The following is a 10,316-nucleotide window of genomic DNA, read 5'->3' as shown; positions in this document are numbered from 1 at the left end:
AGTGCTTACATCGTCATCTGCACAGCTGCAGGAGGAGGCAGTGGGGATCACAAGTATATTTGAGTAAGTGAGGTTATGGCAGACAGAATCAAGCTCAAGGTATTCGGGTTCATTCTCCAGTATTAATGGATCGGATACAAAGGAGGGCTGAGAAAAAGAAGCTCGAGAGAACCATTATTGCTTACGCTATAAGCTTCTTACTTTGGGTTAACGCGATATCTGCTGAGACATTACATTGCAAAGAAGTTAAGAGTGAACTGGAGTAATGGAGGAAAATTCTGTAAAGCGACCTCTTCAGTCTGTGGTTAAGAACAAGGGAAGGGGGGGGGGGGGGGAGGGGGGCGAGGAGAGGACCTTAAGTTTACCAATGAAACAACACGAAAGATGATTAGTCTATTTAGACTCGCTAATTTATTTATTTAGTTATTTTTTATTTTTTTTTATTTTTCTGCCGTTATGCTGTTTCATAACAAACATAAAGCTTAGGCAGAAAAATAACGGGGAGAATTTAGTGTAGGCTGTTAGACCTTAATATATAGCTTGAACAGGGAGCTATCTAGGCTAGGGGTAAAGGGAGAGATCAAAGCAAATAATCAAAGGGAAGATGATGTGGTGTTCATAACGATGATGGTGGTCAAAGTGAAGGAGATGACTATAATATATATATATATATAGATATATAGTACAAAGACATTATACGGAAGCTTAAAAAAACAAGTAAAGAAGCTACTCAATGAATATAAATGAATTAAAGTGCTGAAGGCATTGGGAACTAGTACTGAAAAGAAGAAGAATTGACAACTCCGAGGAAAAAAAATAAAATAAAAATAAAAAAAATAAAAGAGGCATTGGAAACAATGAGGCGTAAAATTAAGATTTATTAGCCAAATTGCTTGTACGGGATGTTAAATAGATTTAAACCACCCAGGAGGATGGAAAAAGAATGAGGAGGAACAGGAAAGAGCATCTAGCCGTAGGGATTGGGGAGTAGAGAAGTCAGTAAAGATCATTGTCCAAAGTGAGGAAGAGAGGAAGAGCTTTCGAAAAAAAAAAAAAAAAAAAAAAAAAAAAAATATAGTGTAGGGAGAGAAAGTTGGAGAAGTTGAAGGGGGATGGGACGCGTTTCAGGGCGAAGTGGGCTCTATGAGTATTGCTTTCCTCGGTATATTCCTCTTTACTACTCACTCATGCGTGATGTATCCTCAAGCTTAAAAGGGAAAATCCATCTTTCACGCGTTTCAGGAACGTGTTTTCTATTTGTGGGCATGGAAAGTATATATTTGACCAATCGCAGCCCAGAAAAATTCTTCTATCCACACACAGCCACAGCTTAACGTATTGAACAAAGTGAACGCAGTCACTTGCGAAAATCTTTTTCTTTGGGACAGTGATCTTCTGAATTTGTATTGTAAATTATATTTATATCATGCAGAGGCGCCTCGCAGACGAAGGAGGCGCATGGCTCAGAGAAAAAAAAAAAAAAAAAAAAACATTGCAACTATGCAACTGCACTATGATATATATGCATGTATGAAATATTTGTGTAGTCTAATAACGACAAAAAAGTCAAGCATATGCAGTTTCACCAGGTGCAGGAAGACTTTTTTTTTTTTTTTTTTTTTTGCATTCGGTAAACATCATTTTCTTTTTTGTGCACCATGACAATTCGCTGTTCCAATTCTTTTCTTTCTTTTTTTTTTTTTTTACGCCCACACAGGTTTATCTGTGCCGAAGCGATAATAAAATAAAATAAAAAACAGGTGATAGTGTTATCGATCCATCAAAAATCCATCATTCCTAAGCAATCTGTACTCCTTTAGAAGCATGCTCATTAAGCATTATCATAGTGGGTTTGCTTCCATTACAGTGTAAATACATGTACACATTAATGCATTTGGATGTTTTAGGTTCTAATTGTCAATCTAAAGTATATATTTATGAACGATGAAGATACAGAGCCACAGGGAAAAAAAAAAAAAAAAAAAAAAAAAAATCAATTGACAATCCATTATCTTGTTAACCAAGACGCGCGACGTGGAAACTAATCCGGTAAAACGATGACACATTACACAGCCCTTCTTTTTTTTTTTTTTTCGTTGTTGTTGTTTCTTGCTGTTTAATATATAAATATATACTGTAGTGGAAATATAGAACTAATAGACTAATCAATTAACACATGAGCATGGGTGAAAAAGGCGTTTAAATGACAAATATATTGAGTACAAGGGTAAGTAGACTAAGGGAGCAATTTCGTCAGCAGAGCACAGCGACATTTTTTTTTTTTTTTTTTTTTTTTTTCCTTCCTCGGACTCGGGCTAGGACTGGGGCTAAAAAGATCAATGATTCACACAAAAAACAATTTTCAATCAAGGTTCTCTTATGGCTGGATGTTTGGGTCGGGTACTTTTTTCTTTTGATTGAGTGTAGTCTATTTAGTGGTTCCTGTGTAGACAAAGGTCCATAGCAAATAAAGAAGGAGAGAGAGAGGAAGGAAAAGAAAGGAGGAAAAAAAAAAAAAAAAAAAAAAAGCTTAAGAGTCTGTCGGAGAATGATAGTCTAATGTATATATATTTATATGTACAAAAATGTGTGATTATTCTAATTAAGATTTCGATTTCGATTTCGATTTCGATTGTTTGTTTCGATCAACTCCGAACTGAACGTGAAATCAAATATTAAAAAAAAGAAGCTCATGTCTATATTCAAGTTTAGGTCCTTTTTTATTTTTTTTTTTTATTTTTTTTCATTGCTATGAGCGATGATCATTTCTTTTTTTTTATTTTTTAGACTACTTTTAGCCCTAGTGACAGCCTTATCAGCCCTAAATATTGACTCTGTCTAGGTATATACAATACACAAAGTGGAAAGTGAAAAAAGTGGATAGAGGAATCGGTTAATGTTCCTTAAAAGTATATATACACATCGTACAAATATACTACGCAGATGCAACTCTTTTCATATATACATACATATACAAAAGGATGTTGTTTCTTTCTGTTCATCCCTTTACGGCGATCTTTTTATCTTTTTTGTTGTTGTAAACGGAGCATTTCCATCAAAATGCATATTGATGTCAATGTACACTTGGTTTTATAAATCCAAACAATATTTATAAAAACATCTTTTTCTGCATAGAAGACCGTCGAGGTCAAAGCAAGGGGGAGGAGGAGGAGATGACCATCTGAGTGTGAAGGAAAAGTTATTTGCTGTTATTGTTCGTTAGTTCGTTAGTGTCGTGTTGCCATGCACACAGGTTCATCTTTGGTTCGTGTAACATTGGATGAGGATGGATGACATGACAAACAAAAGGAATAATATGAGCATGTCGACAACATGCAGCAAGCTTTTTTTTTTTTTTATATATATTTTATTTTTTATTTTTCGGTAAACCATAGCAAAAAAAGACTAATAGGGGGAGAGAGAGAGAGAGAGAGAGAGAGAGAGAGAGAAAGGGGAGAGTTGAGGGGAAGGGATTGAAATGTGAAGAGTGATGATTGGGGATTGCATGCGCTGCTGATAGACCGTTTCATTTTTTATTTATTACTTTTTTATTGATTTTATTGATTTCGCATTTGTGTGTGTGTATGTGGGGATGCACAGGCATGCACAGGCAGTGTTCATCAGAGTATAGCAAAATAAATATTAAAAATGAGCAATAGTGGAGGAGAGCCATGGAATCCGCACATGAAAAGGAGATTATATGTGTGTATATAATATATAATATTATTAACATATATATAATGTATATATGCTTCACCATGCACCACGCACCATGCGCCATGCAGATAGTTTGGGGTTAGATATGAATGTGGAAGGAATAACATTTTTAATTATCATCAAAAGTTCAGTCAAAACTTTTCACACACAGACACAATCAACAAGAGAAGAGAATTTAGGAATAACCGTGGAATAAAAAAAATGAGTTAAAAAAGGCCCAGGCCCTGGGTCTTTTATTTCTATTTTTTTTACCTTTTCCCTGTGTTGCTGCTCGTGTATCGTGTATCGGGTGTGCGTGCTTTATTGCATATTGCTTGTTGCTTGGAGAAAGAAACAAAAAAAAAAAAAAAAAAAAAAAGAAAGAAAAGTAAAGAAATCGGTGTTGAATATAAACCACGATTGTACTCCTTTTTTGCCTTTCTGTCCTACATGTGTATGTATAATCTCATCGATGTATATATATACATGTATATGTTTGAATGTAATTGTAATTGTAAATGTAAATGTACAGTGTACACATTCCTTTTCAATCGTGAATCATCTTTTTCGCTATGTTTGCTTCTGTTGAGGGCTATGCAGACTACATGTCCATGTTATACACAAATGTATTGGAGTATTTGAATGTGTATTAATATAAATGTACGTTTCAATCAATTGGTCTGTTAGGCTGTAAGGTGAAGACACCTGTAATTTTTTTCTCTTACGCTTCAAATCATATGCGAAGGAATTTCAAATCGGATGGCTCACTTCCATGCACGCATACAACCCATGTTATAATATACAGATGTATAATACTTTAGATGCTTTTTTCATTTACATTGAAATGTACACACATGCTCACAGCCACCAACTCGCTCTCTCTTTTCCTACTTTTTCCCTCCTAAAGCATTGATTTCCTTTTGGCAGGGTAATCAAACAATCAAACAATCAAACAATCAAACAATCAAACAATCAAAAAAAAAAAAAAAAAAAAAAAAAAAAGGGGGGGAGGACAGACAAAAGAGAGAAAAAGAGAAAAGAGAAAGAGAGCTCAGACAACGCAGAGTGTGAGAGAAAGAGGTATCTGCGCAGACACCATTGCGCGACGACATCAAGCGTCTCGCCACTCCTTGTCAATTCTGTCTTTTGCCCGATTTGTCTCACACTTTTTTTTTCCTCACTACACACTACACACTTCACACTACACACTATAGACTATTCACTACACATTATACATTACACGCTACACTACGTACGCTACAACATTTTTAAAAAGAAAAAAAAAAAAAAAAAAAAAAAAAGACCCCCTACGTTCCCCCCAATCTCCCCTTTTTATATTTTATTTTATATACTTTTTCCCTTTTCATGGTTGACCATTAGACCATAACAACAGTAAATATAAATTATCCTGTAGAATAAATCACAATGGAAGCACAGCGGTATGCCTTGCAGATTGTTTATACCTTTTCCTTTTTTTGGTTTTTGTTCGATGAATGACTCAGGGTACGCGCTTGTTACTCTGCCAAGAATAGCACATGGCATTTCTTTTTCTTTTTTTTTTTTTTTTTTTTTTTTTTTTTCCTCCATCATCCTTCCTCTCTCTTCTTCTTTCAATCCGTTTGTATACAGTATAACAGATATACATGTCATGTCATTTAAAAAAGAATGGGGTATGCACTGTCAATCTATTGTGCAGCTGATCCAGAGTTGCCGAACTCTTACAAGTACTAACAGACATCTGCACTCCAATCAACCAATGGTCTTTATAAACCGGAGAAACATTGAAGACGTCCCCTCTCCCCTTCGGTTATTCCAAAGGATCTCTTTGTTTCTTTTCTCTTCTTTTCTTTTTTTTGTAGTTCCTCAACCACATTCACGTTTACGTTTAAACTTTTTTTTTTTTTTTTTTTTTTTTTTCTCTCTTCATAAAAACAATAATGAGCACAACCCTTACTTACCCTTCCCAGAGTTGAGGTGCCGTGTTTGTGATAAAAAAGAGAATTCTCCTAATAGCTAGTTATAATATATTTATTTATATGATAAATGTCGAAACAAGGCTCTCGAACGACGGAAAAGACAACTGGAAAAAAAATAAAGTAAAAAATAAAATAAAATAAATAAATGGATAAATAAATAAAAAAAAAAAAAAAAAAAAAAAAGTTACAACAGCTTCGAGTGCGAATGGACTATGCAATGAATACAAACATGCATATTCGAACCTAAACATACCATAAAAAAAAAATACCCGCAGCTCGTCCAGTGCTGTGGCTCTCGTGAGTTTAGTGAAGTAGCTCTATTGATCCTGGCGTCTGATGAACGGGATGAAGGAAGATAAAAAAAGCAGGCTAGAAAGCTTGGCTGAATGGAGTGAGACGTGGAGTAAGCTATTCTATTTTTTTTTTCTCTTGTAGAGGCACAACAGTTCAGTACCATTACTCAGCCATTTCCATTTCCATTTCTTTTCTTTTTCTTTTTTCCTTCCTTTCCCCCCTTCTTTGCACTGTGCCTATGGAGTATCCCTATAACCCCTATTCCATAGCCCCATTCAGACCTTTTCTTTTTCCTTCTCATCACGAGTAGAACTACATCATCCCTCGATTCACAGGGTAGGTCAAGGTATTTAAGATATACAGGGAGCAGTAGCATGGGCCATCAAATCTTTATCAATGAAACCATTGGACAGGATGCATGTCATGCTAGATGGAATGCCATGCAAATTTGTTCTTTCTATTGTTTCTATTCCATCATAAGATTGCACGCGCTCATGGGATTTTTATCATGTCGCATTGGGTTGGCATCAAAGAGATTAGACAAAGTAAGCCATTTGTTTAATATTGATCCTTGCTCTCTTCCTTAGAATGAATTCATTCGCTCTTCTTTTTCTTTTCTCTTCTTTTTTTTTTTTTTTGAAGTTAAAAAAAAAAAAAAAAAAGGAGTCTGTTCCTCTATTTCGTTTTTTCATCCCTACTGTTCCTTCTCCTCTTTCCTCCGCCATTTCTTCCCGCCTCCCAACATCTTCGCTCTATGCTTTTCGTATGCACTCTGCCCGCATGCACAATTTCGACTGTGGGTATACATTGACATAAATATTTTTATTTTATACAAAAGTATGTATATTTATACTGTAGTCTACTCTCTCATTCTTTTTCTCTTGGTGTATTCAAACATTATATGCTTTGATGTTTGATGTTGCAAACGCGCATACAACACGCTCCTGTCTGCATTTCAACAACCCTTCCTCTTCCCCCTGGCCTATCCTTACCTCAACTTTTTTTTTTTTTTTTTTTTTTTTCTTTTTTTCTATCAATCCATAACCTTCTCCTTCTTCTCCTCTTCCTCTTTGAACGCTCAGTCTTTCTCGCCCCCCCCCCCCCCCTACATTTCGCTACACTTTCATTTTTCCTATTTCTAATCTCTCCCCTTCATTCAATAACACCTTCTGTGGCGACCAAAAGAAAAAAAAGGATCACTGCCAAACTAAGTTTTTCATTCAGCCAACTAACCCAGCTAAAAAAGATTTTACTATTGGGTACGAGTTTAATCTACAGCAACAATAGTATATAAGAATAATAAGAATAGCAGCAACATTAACATCAGCATCAACATCAACAACAACAACAACAACAACAACAACAAAAAAAAAAATGACTTGAGAAATGAAGGGTTGGGGCAGCGATCTTTTTTTTTTTTTTTTTTTTTTTTTTCCATGGTTTCATTCACATTGACAATGTTTCAGTATTTCATTGTTCATCTCATGCTGTCATGACATTCTCGTGTTGTGGGTTTGTGTGAATTAAGCATGTCTTCTCGTCACGCATCGCCTTCAAGAGAAACGCATCGCTCTTTTTTTTTTTTTGTTATTGTTGTTCCTTTTTATTCTTTATTTTGTTAAAATGTTGAATTGAATTCAATATGTACAGCACTCTATTGAAACGAATATAATATTGTACATTTATAATATTCTGTATATATAATATATATATTACATGTATATAGTATATTTGTATTGGTTGGCAAAAGGGTTGAATAAGTGGCGCATTGAATCAGGATTGAATCGTTATTGTATTTTTTTTTTTTTTTTTGTTTATTCAAATCGTCCTCTGGCTTGTTTGCTTCACTTTGACCATCCTCCATTGCCCTCTGCCTGAACATGTTGTGTAGTCACCACACTTGTTTTGGTTCCCTTTGTTCCTTTACATTACTCTCTTCCTTGGACACCGTTCTGTCTTAACGTAGGAACAAGTCGTATGTGTCATCTCACTCTTCTCTCCCTCTGCTTCTGCTCTGTTGCTTCTCTGCTTCTGTCTCTTTTCCCTCTTTCCCTTTGTCTCCCTTTCTTCATCCTCTTCATCCCTCCTCTCTTCTTCCTTCCTCACCATATTCCCTCCTCTTTTTCTTTCCTTGTCTCAATTATAATTACTAGATACTTTGTAAGTGCAAAGTTAGTTTCTAGTCATCCACAAACTCGTATTCATTCACATCATTCACATTCATTCATACATCTCTTTTATTTCTCACCCTCATCCAATTCATCCTTCTTCACACAATCATCCATCAAACGTCCTCTACATCTTTATTATTATTATTATTAATAATATTTCAATCAGGTCTCATATGCTGAGCAACACTGCAAAAAAAAAAAAAAAAAAAAAAAAATTGAGCGAATAACGCTACACAGAACGTTGGTGGGATAGGGGTGCGGTGAATATTGAATCAGAGACATACTGCAGCAGAGCCGTAGCGCCTTTCAGGCACACAGCACACAACCTTCACACACATTCTCACACTTGAACACGTCCATCTAATCTGTCCATCTTGCTTTTGTAAATCCTAATGACTTGACTCTAATCTCAAACATACTTTTTCATCTTTTTTTTTCTTTTTCTTTTTTTTTCTTTTTTCTTCTTCTTCTTCTTCTTCTTCTTCTTCTTCTTCTTCTTCTTCTTCTTCTTCTTAATTGTGCTTTGCAGAGCTGAAAAATCCTAGTAATATTAATACGCGACACAAGCGATCATTGTTGCTCTTGCCTTCGTTCTCATATCGGCCTCCAACGTTCTCGTTAGCCTTTTGCGTCGGTATTAGCCTCCTGCTTCCCATACTCACAGGAACCGCACTGCGTTACCACCAACAACTATTTTACTCCCAACAACGTTAGCGCAGCCGTCTTGTGCACTAACATTTAATATATTTATTTATATCTCCATAATATATCACCATAATATTTTTTTTCTCGCCTTTGTCTTGCGGCTTTGTATTGACCTGCAGCTTATTTACAGAGATAACAGTCGCCATCATCATCGGCCTCCCTCTCTACTGACGCACTTTTCATCAAGGGTCCCTGCCTCCAGCCTGTTTACATCCATCTCTATTGTTGTGCGAGAAGTCATATCTTGGCCCTTCTTTTCTGTCATTTTTTACTGCCGTCCTTCTTCAGCATTGGTCTCTTTCTCCTCTTCTCCATACAGGAATCTTTAGTTATCGCCCCCTTCACATCAGTCTCAATCTCGGATTTAAAACGAACTGGTTCAGTGCTCGCCCCCACCATTTGTATACGTTGAAACGAGACCCTCAGGCAGACGGCATTCAAGCAAGAGTGAGAACATCAGAGGCGAGACAGGCAGCAGCAACGTCATTTCAAGAGTCACTATAGTATGCAGCCCGGATCAACTAGCCTAGGTAAGGCATAATATTGTTCATCCAATATCCCCAAACCGATGCAGAGACATCCTTACCTCCTCTTGCAAAGCAAGTATCCTTTTGCCTCTTACATTTCATCCATTCCCTGTCCGAGACACATCTTGGTTATTAGTTACTTGTTCCTCCCCTCTCTTCCCCTTTCCCTTCCTCCCTCTTTCCTTTTCCGTGTTCCCGCTCTGGTTTTCAATCTCTACCTGGGATCATACGATGCTTCCCATGATTGCCGCTATCAAGTAACATGTCTTTTTATTTTATTTTATTTTTTTTTTTATTTTTTTTATTTATATATATATTGTTTTTCATGTATTACGATCTAGATACCCATTCCTCTAAAGTTCGGTCACCACTGGACTCAAAGGCAGTCAACGGACTATCGTCCTTCCCCATCAGCCCTACAAACGAAGGCCCACGTCTACCTAATAAACGGCCTATCTCAGAAAGCGAGTTTCATCAGCGATCTTACTCTGCTGCTATGGGCCCAATGGGTGCCAACGAGAATCACGGCCCAATGCGGACAAAAGTCTCGCAAGAAAATCTATCCCATAATCATGAGGGCGTGCGCGAAGGGAGAAGATTCAAAGACAATGATACAATCTCACAGCAGAGAAATAGACTCCGAGGCGAGGAAAACGAAGAGGATGAGCTAGAAGATGATGATGATATGGATGAGAGGGAAAACAAACAGACTGGTGAAACAGACGAGGAAAATGTTGATGAGCTTATGGACGAAGATGAGCTTGACGACAACGGATCAGATAGACATAATCGCTCTTTTTATCCACACCCAGAACAGCAACAGCCCTTTGGCGCTCCACACCATCCACAGCAACACCCACATCCATCCCATGGCTCCCGATCATTACCCAATATCTTACCCCGCCCGGGAGCAGGGTATGGATCTGGGTATAATCATGATGGTTCAG

The 10,316-nt window shown here is 36.8% G+C and overlaps 3 protein-coding genes across 3 annotated transcripts; 2 read left to right on the top strand and 1 right to left on the bottom strand.

The window, feature by feature from the left end:
- Positions 1-2,098: 2,098 nt before the first annotated feature.
- BCR41DRAFT_20671 (hypothetical protein) lies at positions 2,099-2,512 on the top strand. Its single transcript, XM_022019929.1, has one exon. It carries the CDS (start codon positions 2,204-2,206, stop codon positions 2,462-2,464), a length of 261 nt encoding a protein of 86 aa, XP_021883028.1. The 5' UTR covers positions 2,099-2,203; the 3' UTR covers positions 2,465-2,512.
- A 1,055-nt stretch (positions 2,513-3,567) lies between these two features.
- BCR41DRAFT_350006 (hypothetical protein) lies at positions 3,568-4,024 on the bottom strand. Its single transcript, XM_022023585.1, has one exon. It carries the CDS (start codon positions 3,822-3,824, stop codon positions 3,621-3,623), a length of 204 nt encoding a protein of 67 aa, XP_021883027.1. The 5' UTR covers positions 3,825-4,024; the 3' UTR covers positions 3,568-3,620.
- Positions 4,025-7,774: 3,750 nt separating this feature from the next.
- BCR41DRAFT_20607 (hypothetical protein) lies at positions 7,775-9,001 on the top strand. The gene is made up of 2 exons (XM_022019922.1): positions 7,775-8,126; positions 8,760-9,001. The coding sequence occupies exons 1-2, from the start codon at positions 7,944-7,946 to the stop codon at positions 8,877-8,879; spliced, it is 303 nt and encodes a 100-aa protein (XP_021883026.1). The 5' UTR covers positions 7,775-7,943; the 3' UTR covers positions 8,880-9,001.
- Positions 9,002-10,316: the final 1,315 nt, after the last annotated feature.

The sequence above is a fragment of the Lobosporangium transversale genome (genome assembly GCF_002105155.1).
Source record: "Lobosporangium transversale strain NRRL 3116 chromosome Unknown BCR41scaffold_11, whole genome shotgun sequence".
Lineage (NCBI taxonomy): Eukaryota > Fungi > Mortierellomycota > Mortierellomycetes > Mortierellales > Mortierellaceae > Lobosporangium > Lobosporangium transversale.
Note: the sequence above shows the minus strand (reverse complement) of the source record. Positions and strands in the feature narration are given on the sequence as shown.

Bases quoted from the DNA above. Each gene is read 5' to 3' on its own strand.
- BCR41DRAFT_20607 (XM_022019922.1), top strand. From the start codon at position 7,944: ATGTGTCATCTCACTCTTCTCTCCCTCTGCTTCTGCTCTGTTGCTTCT. The intron at 8,127-8,759 runs GTAAGTGCAAAG...CGTTCTCGTTAG, and splicing joins TTATAATTACTAGATACTTT to CCTTTTGCGTCGGTATTAGC.
- BCR41DRAFT_20671 (XM_022019929.1), top strand. From the start codon at position 2,204: ATGACAAATATATTGAGTACAAGGGTAAGTAGACTAAGGGAGCAATTT.
- BCR41DRAFT_350006 (XM_022023585.1), bottom strand. From the start codon at position 3,824: ATGTTATTCCTTCCACATTCATATCTAACCCCAAACTATCTGCATGGC.